Genomic DNA, 16,022 nt, shown 5'->3' on the forward strand with positions numbered 1-16,022 from the left:
ATTCTAATTTACTTTCCCTAACTTCTAGTAATATAAAATACAAAACAAACTCAACACTAAGTATTATGGAGATGATAAGAAAAAAATCTAAATATTATTTCTTCAGCTAGGTTAAATTTTTATTATACTTGTGTGTGTGGATTTTGGTAGGGTGGTCATTGTAAACATGAGTTATAAGATCTTGTAAGAAATAAACATAAATATCCACTTATTATATAGTCAGGTGACAGATATAGTTTGTAACTTTCCAGACCTTGTTTCTAAGCACTTTCATGTCTAATTTTGCTAAGCATTGATAATCATTCTTAGACTAATTAAATATAATTTATTTTTTCATAAATGCATGTGGGATGCTTTTTTTTAATGTCCCAACTCAAATAAAAATTTTAATCTGGTTCCAGTCGGTCCCCCACAAACACAGGTAGGACCAGTGGGAGTGGTTATTTTCCTTTCTACATTACCACCTCTCCTCCTATTACCCAGAATGCACGTTAGGCTGTTTTAAGTGGCCTAGGTTATTGACAGTTGTGTTGTCTTCATGGTAGCCATATGCAGATTGACTCAGGCCCTACCCAGGACAACACAATAGCTGGCTATGGCTGATAGAGGACTTTTAAGTCACTGGGTCCTGATGCAATGATGTATTCTGCTTACTCAAAGTAACTGGTAGTCTTGTGAATAACAGGCAGGCACATAATAGCTTCTGGTGCAACTAGCTGCTAGGTGCTAGCAAATGATGGTTTGCTTTACATATGAATTGAGCCATGTCTGGATGTTTTCCACCCTTATCTTTGTAGTCACTCTAGGTCCAGTTCCCCCATTTTAGGATCCTCTGATTTCTCTCAGTTCTTATAACTTTTATGATTCTTTTTTCATCCAAGGAGTTCAACAACTTTCTCTAGTTCTTTGAAAAGGAAAACTTTTTTTTTTTTTTTTTTTGGTCATATATTCTTTCATTTTTCTTTTCTTCTTAGCAGGAATTAAATTATGGGGGAAAATAAAAATAAAGTCAATCCCAGACAAAGAAAAAGGAGAAAGAAACACAGAATTATCTCTTAGTACAGTATATTGGGGGCTTGAGAGAGAAACGTAGTCTCATAAAAAATAGTTTTTTATACTCCTCATTTTTGGGACTGTGAAATTCTTCCCTGCCATATAAACATATAATTGTTCAATTAATATTATCATTTTTATTAGCCTCATTTATACACTTACTATTATAATTGCTTGTCTTATTACTTTTTATAGTTGAGATAAATCTAGCCATAACTCCATGTTAGGAACTTAAAATTCTTCTCTTATTCCTTTGTTGTACTCCTGGGCCCAAATGAAAGAAAAAACTGCGAGATTCTGGTGTTTATGGCCTTAGTTTTGCATTTTTCCCCGCCATCCAGCTCAAACCTCGCTCCATAACACTTCCTTCTTCATGCCTACTCACACATGGCTTTTCATTTTTGCTTTACCTTACAACTTCAGTGGCTTTTAACTCCCAGTCTCTGGCTCTATTCTCTTGGCTGCCCACACTTTCCTTTCCTAGAGAGGGATCAGCTAGTCACGGCCGTCTTTCCTGAAAAGTCCCAGGATCTGCACTGTTAGCACAGGGCCTTTAAAAGCAGTCTTCACCCCACAGAACAGATTTGGATGATTGTGAGCTCGTGACTTCCTTCATCCCAGCAATCAACTTTAGGACCAAAAAGATTAAAATATCCTATATATCGGCAGTGTATCTTTACTCATTTTGAAATATCTATTACATGGTGTTCAATTGGAGTATCTAAAACTTCTTTCGGCATCACAATAAGTGGCTTTATTTTCATATTCTTCAAATTTTAAAAGAACCACCAAAGATTATTTTTCCAGACTATCTACGCTCTTTTGTCAGAGACAAATGTCCAATCCTCCAACTTTATTCTGGTAGTACATATATTGCATTTATTGATAGTACATAATAATAAAATTCCTTAAAGAAGGCATTGCATAAAAATTTAGGGGATAGAAATTTCACAGTGTACTTCGTGGATTTAATATATTTAATTTCCTCTACTACAAAAATTAGATTAAATCAATACACTTCAACAAATAAGAGGGGAAAAAACAGTAAAAAACATGTTTGAATGTCACTCAGAACTATGAAAATATTCTATGCTTATGAGGAGTCCAAATTCCTTGGCATCCTTCTAAGATTTTTTTCAAATCTGGTCCCAACTTCACTTGCCTATCTTAACTTCTATTTCATCCTATTCATCCATTTCCTGATGCCTCTGTCTAGAATGCCCATTACCCTTTTTCTCCACCTGTGAAAGCCCCAGGCCACTTTCTCAAAGACTAAATTCCAGCTCCACTATCTCTATGAAACTCTGTCTTTTTCTTCCTGTTGACTTTATCCTTTATTCTAGGGATCATCAGACACAATTAGAAAGAGCATTCTGTGCATAGCTCTAGGTAGCTTGTGAATTTCCTTGAGGATAGGGCCAAGCACATCAACATCTAGAATCCCCAAGACCTAAAAGACTTTCTGCTGTACAGAAGTAACTCCATAACTGTTTGAGTGAATGAATTACATGAAGGCAGATGCTGTGGGCAATAAAAATGAGTAACTGACTATCTTGGTATAGATTATGGTCTGGTAGAGCAGATGAAAAATAACCACATAATTGTAAAACAAGCTGTTTAGTGTTATTATTTCACAACGAAATGATAGACACCCTTTCTCTTGATATATTTACTTTTTATTGAACACTACGTATTTATTTGGTAACCCAGCTCTATTACAGAAAATGCTAGTCCTCTTGGTTTGATTACCAACTAATCATTTATTTGTTGCAAACTTGGGATTTTAGAGCCCACCTACTTGATTTAACTTTTTAGAAATTGGTTAAAGACATTGGTAACTAAATCAATCTGCTCAAATAATCCCAAAATCACCCAACAGTTTAAAATATAATTAATTCACATTTCAAATTGAGGGATTCAGCAACGCAGCTAAAATGTTACTGCTCATCAGTGGTGGTTATTCTGAGTCAGAGCGTGCCACAGATTGAATATTCTTGCCAGGGCACCACCCTGGTAGTCCCTCCCAGCAGCCTTTCTGTGTCACCCATGCTGAAGTCTGCCAATAAGTTTTTGGGAAGTTCTTACAGCATTAAGAACTGTACCTCACCAGAGTTATAAAGTTAATTTTTTTTCATCAGTACCAGTTGCCCAAATGTCTTTGGACCAGGTTTCTGGCACAGATTTGTTCAGGAAATGGGGTGGGAGGAACACCTATTTTACATTTTAAGTGAAAAAACACTCACACAAGAACATTATGCAATAACCAAAATTTTTTAAAAAATGGTTGATTGGTGGGTGGTGAAGTTCAAGCTCCATATCACTGTGAGTTTATTTTGGTCATAAAAGAAGCGATCTCAAGTTCTAGCAGTACAACTAATACAGTAATTTCACTAGAATGCTTAATTTAACAGCTTAAAATGAAACATGTCAATGTTAGAAGTGAGCACAAAACTGCTTATTCTCTGTTCCTAATTACAAGTGAAAGAAACTAATGGACAGCACATTTTCAGTAGGAAATCAACTGTTCTTCCCATTTTTGCCTCTGTAGAACATAGCCTTGGAGTCCAATATATAGCAGGAATTTTAAAATTATTGAACTAGCTGCCTATATGGGTTAGCCCTATGAGTTACCATCACTGTCTTGCAGTCCATTCCTCTGAATACACACATAGTAATATTTAAAAATCTGAATATTTGTGACATCTTTGTAAAAACAGAAGCAGCTCTAGGCAATACTACTTACATTTAATACTCTAGAGTTGGGGAGTACAGGTCAAAATGAAATACACTTGGATGCTACCTTAAAATACATTTGAAACCTCATACTTAACTTACAAAAAAAACACATTTTGCATTTTTCTGACTTAAAAAAAATCTATTATTTTAACTAAAGTATTTACTGTTGAATAAAACTGACACCAGGCCCCTACCCAGGTGAAAGAACCTTATTTCTCCTATGGCTTGGAGAACCCATGATCTTACTGCCAAAGAGATCGTGGCATATATCAGAAGCAGAACTCTAGGTCCTCTTCTATTCCAAACCCCTTCATGAAATTTTCTTCTGTTGTGAACAAACAAACAAAGAAACAAACAAAAATCCCTTTGACAACTAGCTAATTTGTGAATGTCATAATGGGTTCTGATGTCTTAACGTATACCTGTTTTACAGGAATATTCTTCAAGATAATTCTCTAATCCAAAGTAAATGTTCTAAAGGTGAGGATTTTGGAAACAATCATAGCAGTTGATGTCTTTAGTGAAATACTAAAATTTCCTTCTAGTACCCATCAAATTACATCAGTTCCAAGAGGGCCCACCACACACAGGCCCTGCCCTATGTTTCCATTGCTTATCTAATACAAATTCTTTTACTACCAAGAAGAAGAATGATTCGTTTCTGTTAAGCACTTATTTTAATCCAGGCATTGTGCTAATTGCTTCATAGACTTGTCTTGTTTGAGCTGTACAACAATCTTCAGAGAGAGAAAGTATTTTCATTCCCATTTTACATTTGAGAAAATTGAGCTTAAAGAAACTACTATATACTTTTCCTGAATCACACCACTACCATATGGTGGTTCCAGGACTGAATCCAAGCAGTCTAGCTCCAGAATCTTACTCATTCCAGAAATTTTATGCAGTATATTAGATTACCTCTAAGGAGAATTCCTTCATATGAAATAAATGTTTTTCTTTTTCAGATTGTTGGTCAGTAACCCCAATTACTTTTGTCTCATTTCATAAATTCTACTTTCAAAATTCTTAATCAGTTCAGTCTCTAACTTCTTAGAGTGCTTTTAATTTTCACCCATATTCTCAAACTCTAAAAAAGACCTGATCAGATTAGGTATCATTTAAAAATAGAAGAGTATATACTACAAAGTCTAAAGCTTAACATTTGCCATCAAGTGACTTCATATAATCACCAGTTTGTGACCTTAGTTTTCATCTTTCCAAAGCTTCAGTTTGTTCAATGGCGTATTTTCTTATCAGTCAGGATAAAATTGGTTAAGAACATGGTTGGTTTGACATTGATTTCTGTTTAGATTTATTGAAGTTCAGAAAATGAGCACTTCTTCTTTTTTTTTTTTATTAAATTTATTGGGGTGACAATTGTTAGTAAAATTACATAGATTTCAGGTGTACAATTCTGTATTACATCATCTATAAATCTCATTGTGTGTTCATCACCCAGAGTCAGTTCTCCTTCCATCACCATATATTTGATCCCCCTTACCCTCATCTCCCTCCCCCCACCCCCCACCCCCCTTACCCTCTGGCAACCACCAAACCATTGTCTGTGTCTATGAGTTTCTGTTTCTCATTTGTTTGTCTTGTTCTTTTGTTGTTTTTGGCTTATATACCACATATCAGTGAAATCACATGGTTCTCTGCTTTTTCTGTCTGACTTATTTCATGAGCACTTATTCTAAATGTAATTCTCCAGTAATAGCTATTTTCTCAGTCTCTGTTTTTGATCTAAAGAAGATCAATCAATATTGCCATACGATTCAATATGCACATGAACGTTAACTTTAACCTCAGCAGTGGTAGTGGTGGTTATCACTATTATTAATAGTTTGTAAATCCTAGAGGAGATAGAAAAATATTTAAAGTTGAAGTATTTATTGACCCCAAGAAAGAAAGGGGAAGGTCCCCATAATTATAGCTTTAATCACATTATAAGTGTTTTAACCCTCCTTTATTTCAATAAAATATAACTTGACAATTTCTTTTATTTTCTCTAATTCAATATATTGCAATTTTCTAAAAGCCCATATATGTATATGCATATGTATGTATAAATACACACACACACACACACACTCACACTATTATGTTTTTGAAAACTGAGCAAATTGAAGAAAACTTTTTCTGCAATAAAACAACAATATTTTTGAATCAAATATTTATTATAATTTTAAGTGTCAAAGAATTAATCAGTTAATCAGTATTTACTAATTATTATGCAAAGCCCTGTGGGTCATACTGAGAGTCATAAGACATTAAGTGAGACTACAGACAGGGAGATGAGATGTATCCAGGAAAGGCATTCCATGGCAAAGCTTTCCCAGGAAGGGAACAGCAGGACACAGGTTGATATCAAGTTAAGGAAGATGGGAGAGAGACAGGAAAGCCAATTTGGTATATGAGAACATTGAATGCAGGCAAAGAATCCTAAGTAATGAAATTGAACTATGAGCATCTAATGAAGTTGAACTATAAGCCAACACAATGCAATTTTTCTAGAGATCTGTCCACACAATTTTGAAGCTACAACTAAGAAATAAAAAATAAAAAAATGAAAGCTGGAAGCAAGGAAAGCAGGATTTTCAATATATTTACTAAGTAGTAGATCACTTCAAATACGTAAATTAGAAAAGGAATTCCTTGGGTAAGGGTCATGTTACTGAGATTTGATGGCCTTCAAACTCTCTAGTCAGCCCTCCAGATTTTTTTTCTACTGAGCAGAGAGTGACATGGTCCAGTTTATGTTCTTTTTGATTTTGCCTCCGTCCTCCACATTTTTACTCTTCATTAAACTTGTTTAAATTGTGTCTTTAACTTTTAGCCTCTGCAATTTTCTATTTGGCAATTTATTCACTCATTCTTGTGGACTTCTCCCCTCCTTTTCCTGTGCTATCCTGTACTGTCACCTGTATTGTGTTCTAGGCAATGAGTCCTCCTTTGGGTGGCACTCTTGTCCTGCCTCGCCTGCCAGATAGAAAGACAGTTATTAAATTGAATTGAATCAAATTGAATGGAGCCAAATACAAATCCTCCACCACGTGTAAACACAAATCCACTCATCCATGCCTTCCCTTTCTTTGAAATTCTCCAAGCCACTAAGGCACAGTGGCTTTACAAATAGCAAGTATTAGGTGAAGCTAACATACGGATGTGGTTCTTGATTCAGGGAGGTTGTACAACTCACCAGATAAAGGGAGCATTGCAAACTTCTAAGTACTTCTTTTTTGCCCCACTCTCCCAGAGAGGAGTACCTAGCCCCAGTATTTTCCGGCCACCTTAACTTCCCAAGTCAGTTCCCTAGAGTAGTGGGAATGAGGAAGGAGTATTAATACGACTTAGTGCACTCTTACTTACAAAAGTCTGTAGCAAGGAAAAAACAAACAAACAGCACCCTGAGTTCTTTATTAGATTCAATTTCCAGTGTACAAACATCTTAATTCAGCTTAAACAAAATAGCGCACACACATTCCATATTTACGGAGACTGTTTTCCTCCCTCTTTTCCTTCCCTCCCACTTTCCTCTTGGATTTATCTTTCTCCCTTTTCTTTTTTCTCCACGTCTTGTTTCTCCTTTTCTACCCCTTATTATAGTCTTCTCAAAGAAAAGGCTGTCTGCAAATACCCTTTAACCAGAAATCACCACAAACGAAGCAAACCCTCTGTAAGTGAAAGCAAAGCCCTCAGTGGGGCGTGTCGGAGAGGATGCCTCCCTTCCCCCACCCACCCCCGCGCGCCCGGTCCGCCCCTCTTAGAGCGAGACGCCTGCACCGCAAAGTTCAAGTGTGCGCAGGAGAGGGAAGGGGGATGCCAGACCTGCTCACTTTCGCAGACGGTCTGATGCCTTCTGCACAATCCAACCCCAGGAAAGCAGCCTCCTCTTAAGGGCCCAGGGGTCTTGGCACTTTGAAAGTGCCCTCCCTGCCCAGACCCGGGAGAAGCGAGGGGTGTGAAGGCGGAGCCACAGGACCAGGGACACCCTCCCGAAGGTCCAGCCCTTGCCCATCTTCCTATCACCTTAGGGAGGTGGCACAGGGAGCGGGATCGCCCTCTAAATGAAAGGCAGATGTCCCTTTAAGGTTTGCTTTGCAGCTCGTGGACTTTAGCCTAAACACGGACCCGTGAAGCTGGCTTTATTTGTCCATGTCTCGGACAGAGCCTGGGAGGCTGCCAGGGATTTCAGAGACCAAGAGCGCGAAGGGGCGGGAGATGTGGCAATCCGTCTGGGATATGAAAAGCGTGCAGCGGACCTAGAGGCATTCGTCGAAAACACAGGAAATCACTCGGCAGCTCCTGGGCGCCACGGCCGGCGGGGCCAGCGACTGAGACCCGCAGCGGCGGGCGGAGTGTCCCAGAGCGCGCGGCTTCTGCGCCCGGTCCTGCCAGGTCCTGCCCTCCGATCCAGCGCGTCCCGGGCGCTGCGGCCGCTCCCGCCATGGCCCCTCGGCGCCGTGCCAGCCCAGGGGTCGCTGTCGCCTGCTGCTGGCTCCTCACCGGTGAGCGACCCTGCTTTTCTCTGAGCATCTCCTGCGCGCGTGGGGCTCGGGGCTTCAAGTGGGGAGGGAGGTACGCGGAGCTGTGGCCCAGAGAGGAGGAGGGAGCCCTGGTCCACTTTCGGGCGCTCCAGGTCGTCTGGGCAGGTTGGAATACAGAAAGGAATTTCTGCGTTTTCGTTTTGATAGGAATTAGTTTTGATGTCGTTTCAAAATCCTCCACCGCAATGGTAGGAGGGAGGCAGTGCTGAAAACTTTACAAGGTAGAATCGACTTTTCAAATTAAAGTTGTTTCGACAATATGCGTTGTATTTTAGGACTTTGCTGAATGGCTTCTTACCCTCTCCTTTCTTTTGGAGGGAGGTAACTAGAGGGCGCCTGATTTATAGTAGACAAATTTCCTGCCCTCAGGTTGCTCAAGAGTGGACATTTTTGCATTTTCTTCCTGTCAAGTATTCAAATCTAACCTGCTACAGAATAAGGAAAGAGGAATGCAAGGCAAAATTGCTTCTTGTCCTGAAATGGTATTTCTGTATTAGCACCCAGGAGAAGGAATATTTTGAACTTGAGGAAGGAATAGTGAACATTTACTGTTAAGTACTACAGAGCAGACTTTTTAAAAATGCAAAATATAATATTGTTACTTGTGTATGAATAGGTATTTTTGAGGAGGGACTTAAAAAACACAGTGGAGATGAAAAAGTATATCCAACTAGAAAAGGATTGAATCATAGCATTATCTAAGATTTTCAAAATGATTAACCCATGGCCAGATCTTTCTTACCAGTTACTGATTGAGGAGGAAAAATATAACCATGAAAGAGAGAAGACAGACGGGTGAAGTTTTGTGTTAAAGAAAATGACCTGATTAATAGTATAATTAATGGTTAGCTTTTAATATATCATCAGTATTCAATTGTTCAATGTCTTCACTGCTGGCATGCTTGTTAGTACTACTAGGTAATTTAGCATTTTACCACTAAAAACGGGGGTGATCCAGCCAGTTTAGCCTGGCTTCGATGGCCAGGAATTAATTTTTATGAAGATAACTTAGAATTGGATTATTAGCAAACCAAGCTTTTTTTTTTCATAGTGAGATGGTATAAAGAGAGTTAACTACTGACTTTTCATCCAAACATTTTCCACTACTCAGGAAATGTCCAATAATCCAAACGGTGCAGCTTTTCAGCCAGGGAATAGTTTACTTTATCACCTACTGTCACTACCCTTTACACATTTGACCTATGAAGCTCAAGTATTTTTTTTAGGTTCAATTATTTTATTTCTTCATGTCTAAAAGTTACCAGTTGCATATGGTAGATTTTCTATAATTGTTGGGATAATATGCCTCGCTGGATCCAGGAAGGGACTCAAAGGAAAATAGTGCATAGATATTTCTAAATTATAATATTTTATTCCCTTTTGTGTGTGTATATGTGAATATATATATATATATATATATATATATATATATATATATATGTTACTCAATCACAGTGAAATTCAGAATTGAAAAAGTTACTGTGTCAGAATCAACAGGTTTCTCCTATGTGCTATATTTATGCCCATTTCAAAATGCAAGAATCTGAAATTTGACGTCCTTCCTTTGCTGGTTTCCCAGTCAGTCATCATATTGTCAGCGTCAGCGTCCTTGGAAACCTCATCAGTAGAGCTTTATCACCATACCCACCCATGCACACACTACTGTAGAGAGCTCTTCCTGTCTCCAATCTGAACCCAACCTCTAATCCATTTTCCTAACAAGTAATTTTCATTATGTTTTAGTCTTTAGTCAAAAAAAACTTTGGTGGTTCTTGTTGTCTTCAGTTAAAATCCAAAATTCTCAACTGACCATTCAGGGTTTGCCCTAATCTAGCACCCTTTATCTTCTACAACCACTGTATCAGTTTCTGACTGCTGTTGTAACAAATTGCCACAGATTTATTGGCTTAAAACATGACAGATTCACTATGCTAGAGTTCTGTAGGTCAGAAGTCTCACTGGGGTAAAATCAAGATGTCAGCAGAGATGTGTTTCTTCTGGAGACTCCAGGGGAGAATCCATTTCTAGCTTCTAGAAGTCACCTGTATTTCTTGGCTGTGGCTTCACCCTTCATCTTCAAAGCCAGGAGAGTAGCATCTTCAGATCTTTCTCTCTGACTCTGCTTCATCGTCACGTTTCCTTCTCTGACTCTGACCCTATTGCCTGCTTCTAATAAGGATCCTTCTAATTACCTTGGGCCCACCTGAATAACCCAAGGTAATCTCCCCATCTCAAGATCCTTAATGTAATCACATCTCCCAAGTCCCTTTTGCCATATAAGATAACATATTCACAAGGTCCAGGGATTGAGACATAGACATCTTTGGGAGACTATTGTTCTGTGTGCTAAAACCTCTAAACATAAACTTCCCATGATAGTCAGTCAAACTTCCTTATTTTCCCCATAATCCTCTTGCTCATATTACTACTGTGGAGATGATCTTATTATTTTATGCATCTAGAAAAGAACTCCACCCTTCCTTCCCACCACCCACTTCCCTCTAAACAAGCTCTCTCCAGCCTTCAAAGCTGGGTTTACATCACAACAAACCACCATCATCCCAATACATTTCCCATCAGGTTTAGAACTGCCTTTTATTTGGTTTTTCCAATATTTAAACAATGATTCAAGAAAGATGTCTTCCCTTAGGCCCAAATAAAGTTTTCATTGTTATTGTATATATGTCAAAGACCCAGCAAAAAAAAAAACTAGTGGCACATATAAAGGATTTAACTGAAGAAGGTTTAATAGAGGGACTGTTTACAGAAGAACTGATAAAAGATGGTGGAGCACCTCAGGACAAACAACAGTGGGGAAAGAAAGCATGACCATTCCTAAGCCTGAGGAAGGAGCGGTGTCAGCTTGACTCTTAATTCTAGTTATGGGAAGGGTTCCTTCGGACTGAAGCCATGGCCATAGGAAGAGGAATGCAGCTAGTGCCCAAATTGAAGCCCAGCAAGGAGGGAGCAGGGGAAATAAAGACCCCTTTTCTCCCACCCTTTCATTTTGTACCCAACCCTCCCACTGGCCATGTCCAAATGGCAGAATTCAACCTCCCCGGGGACAAAGGTCAAACATGCAATAACCCAGAAAAAGTAACATAACTTTATTGAGAACATGTTATGTGTGAGGCCCTGTGCCAAGAACTTTGTATGTAGTATTTCATTTTAATCTCAGAAAAGGGTAAATTTTTGGAACTATCACCTACATTTTAGAGATGAAGAAACCAAAATACTAAGAGGTTAAATCAGTTGATCCAAAATCACACAACTAGTAACTGGCAAATCTTATACTCAACTCAGATTTCTGACCTCAAATCTCATGGTCTGAAATAATATGCCATATAGACTGTCTAAATGGAAGTCCATTTCCCTCTTGTTCAACTCTCTAAATGCTAAATCCAAGCACCATTGTCTAAAAGACTTTGATAAGGATATAATTAAGGATGCAAGTGAGTCTGTTATTGTCATGACTTTTAGACAGATAGTGAAATTAGATGATTTCCCACCATATATTAATTGTAAGTCAAATAAGAGTACTATCTCTGGTTATTAAGAATATACTTACAGAATGACCCCCTAATAAGTTATAGGTATGTCCTTCCTAGAAACATTTTAGTTAGCTTAGAAGTAAGGGTCTTCTTTTGTGACTTTTCTCCACAGTCAAGATTTCCTATTCAAAATGAAATCCGGTGAGGTGATGGCTCAATATGGGAGGAAGTCAGCCACTTACTCATAACAAAAATATGACCAATGGCAATACAATGGATTGCCAGGAATTACTGATGATGGTAAAACTCTTTAGTCATTATAATGTCTTTAAAGGAAGCAATAAACTCACAGGATTTATTTATTTGTTTAGTAAATAGGCAGTGGGAGTATCCATGAAATACATATGCTAAACGAGTTTGCCTATTTTTCTTCCCTGCTGTCATGATGCTATTTTGATGCAGGAGCTCTTGGGCCACAGTTTATAACTGTTAACCTTACTTCCTGAGACGGTTGCTCCTCCGCCTGTGTTGCTCCACTTCCAACATAACAAACTTCCTGTTTAGATGTTGGATTTGCTGAATTTTCATATGCCCCTTAAAACATTTCATAAAGTAGCTCATGTTTGAAATATATTCAGAAACTTAGGGATCAACATGCTATTCTTTACCTACACGGTTCTTCCGTTGTATGAAATACAAAATAGTGTATTTGAATTCATGTTAAGAAATTGAGAAGAAATATATTTGGAATTGTTGTCACAAAGCTATAATTCAAATACATTGCCTATTCAGAGTGGTCTGTGACTGGAGAATTGTATTTGCTCTCAAAACAAGTACAGTAGAGTATTGACATGTAAATGAGCTGAATATATTCCTGTCCTGAAGATCATTGAACTTCTTTCAGTTCCTCAGTTGTGCCAGTTCCTCTGAAGTCTCTGGGCCTTTGCATGAGCAGTTACACTGCTACTGATCCTCCAGCCCCACATGAATGTCATTTTCCAGGAAACCAGTGGAGTAAACTTGACCCCCTCCCCCAGAGACATGTAAGACCCAAGGATCTTTGCTTCTATAGCATACCATGTGATGTAATTAAATATCTAGTTGTCTGTCTCCCCAGCTTTCTGTATGCTCTTGAGGGTAGGGTGTTTGTCTGTTTATTATCGTTAGCATCTAAGACTAATAGGCACTTAAAAATTTGTTACTGAATCATGAAAGAATAGACTATAGACAAACTCATAAAATAATAAAAAAATCAGATTGTCTCCTTTACATATATTCTTACCTGCAATATATATATATATACACATATATGCATATATATATGCATATATATATTTATACATAAAATACATATATTTTTATATATATATATATATATATATATATATATATATATATATACCGAAATTTATATCTAATTGAATGGAAGACAGACAGCATCAATTGAATGATGCACCATAATTTAATCACTACTAAGAAAGAGTACTGTCAATTCAATATAATTGCTAGACTGTTAGATGCCTTGTAGTTTCAGAGATGTTTAAATGTGGGAAAATGTGCATCTGATAATTATAATCAGTAACATACAGTATATCTACATGGCAATTTTCTATCACATTTCTTTGTATTTTTAGAAACTGCATCATAAGATTTCAAACACACTCCTTTTGAATACAAATGACACTGCTTCTGGATACAAAGATATGAACACTGTCCCTCTTCTTAGTTCTCTTCCAGAGCCAAGTTTATATCTGATTCAGGGGCTAATTGCTCTTCTGGCACCAGAAGCCTCACCAGATCCCAAGAACAGAACTTCCTCTAAAAATCTTTAAAAGAAGGCTCAGGAAAAAGGTGACAATGAAGTAATCAAAAAAGTGTTCCAGTTACACAGGATCAATGACTCTAGTTTTGGCAAACCCTAACTTTTTGCCATATTGGTGGTTAACGCTAGGGCTATGTATACATGAAGGGAACTCATTTTTATATAATGTCTGTCGTAATTTAAAAGGAAGATTAAAAAGCCACTAAGTTTTAAAAGGAAATTGAAAAATATGCACTGGTTGGTGTTAAGAATTCACTTTAGTACAGAAACATTAATATTGCTGCATCCAAACAGCTGATCTCTATAAATAAAATGAGAAATATGAATTGAAAAATCACTGTAATTCAGATAGTAAAAGGAGTGGAGACATATGTTTTATTTGTATGAATTATCTTAGATCTGCTGAAACACATCCAAATACTTAAATTTGAATAGGGTACCTAATCAATTAGAATGTCAAATTACTAAGATGATTAAGAGCTGCATATTTGATTGTAAATCCTACAATCTTAATACAAATTACAATGTACTTTCAAAATTACTTTATTAGCTATACTTTTAGTTTGCCAAATGCTAAACTTTGAAAATAGATGGGGATTGACCAGTCCTTAAAATTATAATTTTTATTATAATATTTTTGGTAAAATGATCCTGCAATATATAGGAATGCATACAAACAGAAACGCCCTACCGCCTCCCCCCCCCACACACACACACACTTTTGTTGATAAGATTTTGTTTATTCAGCAGGAGGTTTTGTATTGTTTGGTGACAATTGCAAGTAAGTATTTTTAATAACAGGACATTTAGATAGTGAGTACAAGAAGTTCCTTTAAAAAAAAAAAAAAACACTTTCCCTTTTCCCCTTTGCCTGAATTAGCGGAATAATTCTCCCAGTCGTCCACTTAGCTTCGCTCGTGAAGGTCACTTGGGCATCACATTGTACAATCTGAGGTTAGCACATTCTCTCTACGTAAACAATTGCATTTATTGCTAGGTATTCATAACCACAGCTCTAGGTATTTATTCTGTAAAGATCATTTTCTAAACCATGTAAAATAAAAGTAATTGTCATATATTATTTTAAAACACTTCAAGACCTTTTCTCAGTAAGATGTGTTTAAAATAATCATTTTTCTTATCGAAGCATGGATATCTCAAAAATCGAAATAGGTTTCTAGAGCCTTACCTTAAGAGTAATCTTCTAAAATTTTTAGTATTATTAATCTTTTAACATTATTTAACAGAATGTGATTTTCTAATTTTAAGATATCAAGGATAGACAAGTTTAAAAATCTGAATTAAAGGAGAACTAACAACCACTTATTCTTTAATATAATTACTGTGATTATGTACCAGTTATTGTGTCAGGTTCCAGAGACACAAAGACAAATAAAAGGTAGTCTGTGCCCTTAAGAGACTCACAGTCTTGAGAGTGGCGTTAGACATGAAGTAATGATGGGAGGGGCCCCTAAGATTCTCTAAGCATAGGAAGGAAAAGATTCGTTTGTATTGTAGAAAAGTAAGCCTTGCCAAAAAAAAAAGAAAAAAAAAATACAAGAGAGAAACAAGAAAATTTATACAGCCCCTACTGTGCTAAGCCCAGGGTATTCAACATGATTTCTATCTTTCTGGAGCCCATAATCCCTGCCGCTGTTATACAAACCACTTCTAACATATTATGATAGGAAAGATTATAATCCAGTTCACCAATGAGATGCACGAACTACTTCGTGCAGTAGGACTGAGCTAAGGTTTCCCTGGAGAAGAGATGCTAGTGTAAATATACCTGACAGATTATCCATCCGTCATCTTTACTCTCCTAGGCTGAATAATTATAGTCACGTTAAAGTGAGCCCTTGCCCCTTGTTTTGTCTTGATCCAGATTTCTAGCTTCAAGCCAGGTATTCTTAGAGATTTACCATAGTACCTACCTTACATGTTTATAGACCTTTACATCATAAGGGATGTCAAATGAGAGAGGCAAGACAAGTAATCTTATTTAGAATGAAAAACTTTAGGTTAGTAGAAGATAGGGGAGCTTATCTAAAGTTGCTAGAATCTAGCTAGAAAAGACCATAACTCAGGTCTGCCGACTCTTGGTGTGCAAGTATTAAACTCAGTATCCATCTTTTATCACTAAAATGGGCCTTAGGAAGAATCAAATTCAAAAGATAATATGCAAAATTGAAAATAAATGTATTAGAGTGAGATTATGGGTGTTTTATTTTTTTAAATACTGTTACTACATAATTTTTACAATTAAAACAATTTTAATTATTGCATTGAATTACTTCAATTTTAAGTAAAAGAAACTGAGTTTCAAAAAGAGTGAGCACTGCCAAAAGTTACACAATTGACAAGGTAAGAACT

General features: G+C 37.1%; 1 protein-coding gene across 1 annotated transcript in view; it reads left to right on the forward strand.

Annotated features, from left to right (window-relative positions):
- Window positions 1–7,575: 7,575 nt before the first annotated feature.
- ITGA1 (integrin subunit alpha 1) overlaps window positions 7,576–16,022 on the forward strand; it is a 152,340-nt gene continuing 143,893 nt past the window's right edge. Inside the window, exon 1 of the mRNA XM_019736210.3 lies at window positions 7,576–8,297. Coding sequence (XP_019591769.3) covers window positions 8,237–8,297 — 61 coding nt within the window. The 5' untranslated portion in view covers window positions 7,576–8,236. The remainder of the gene's footprint in view (window positions 8,298–16,022) is intronic.

The sequence above is a fragment of the Rhinolophus sinicus genome, chromosome 3 (assembly GCF_057876585.1).
Source record: "Rhinolophus sinicus isolate RSI-liver-muscle chromosome 3, RSI-T2T, whole genome shotgun sequence".
NCBI lineage: Eukaryota > Metazoa > Chordata > Mammalia > Chiroptera > Rhinolophidae > Rhinolophus > Rhinolophus sinicus.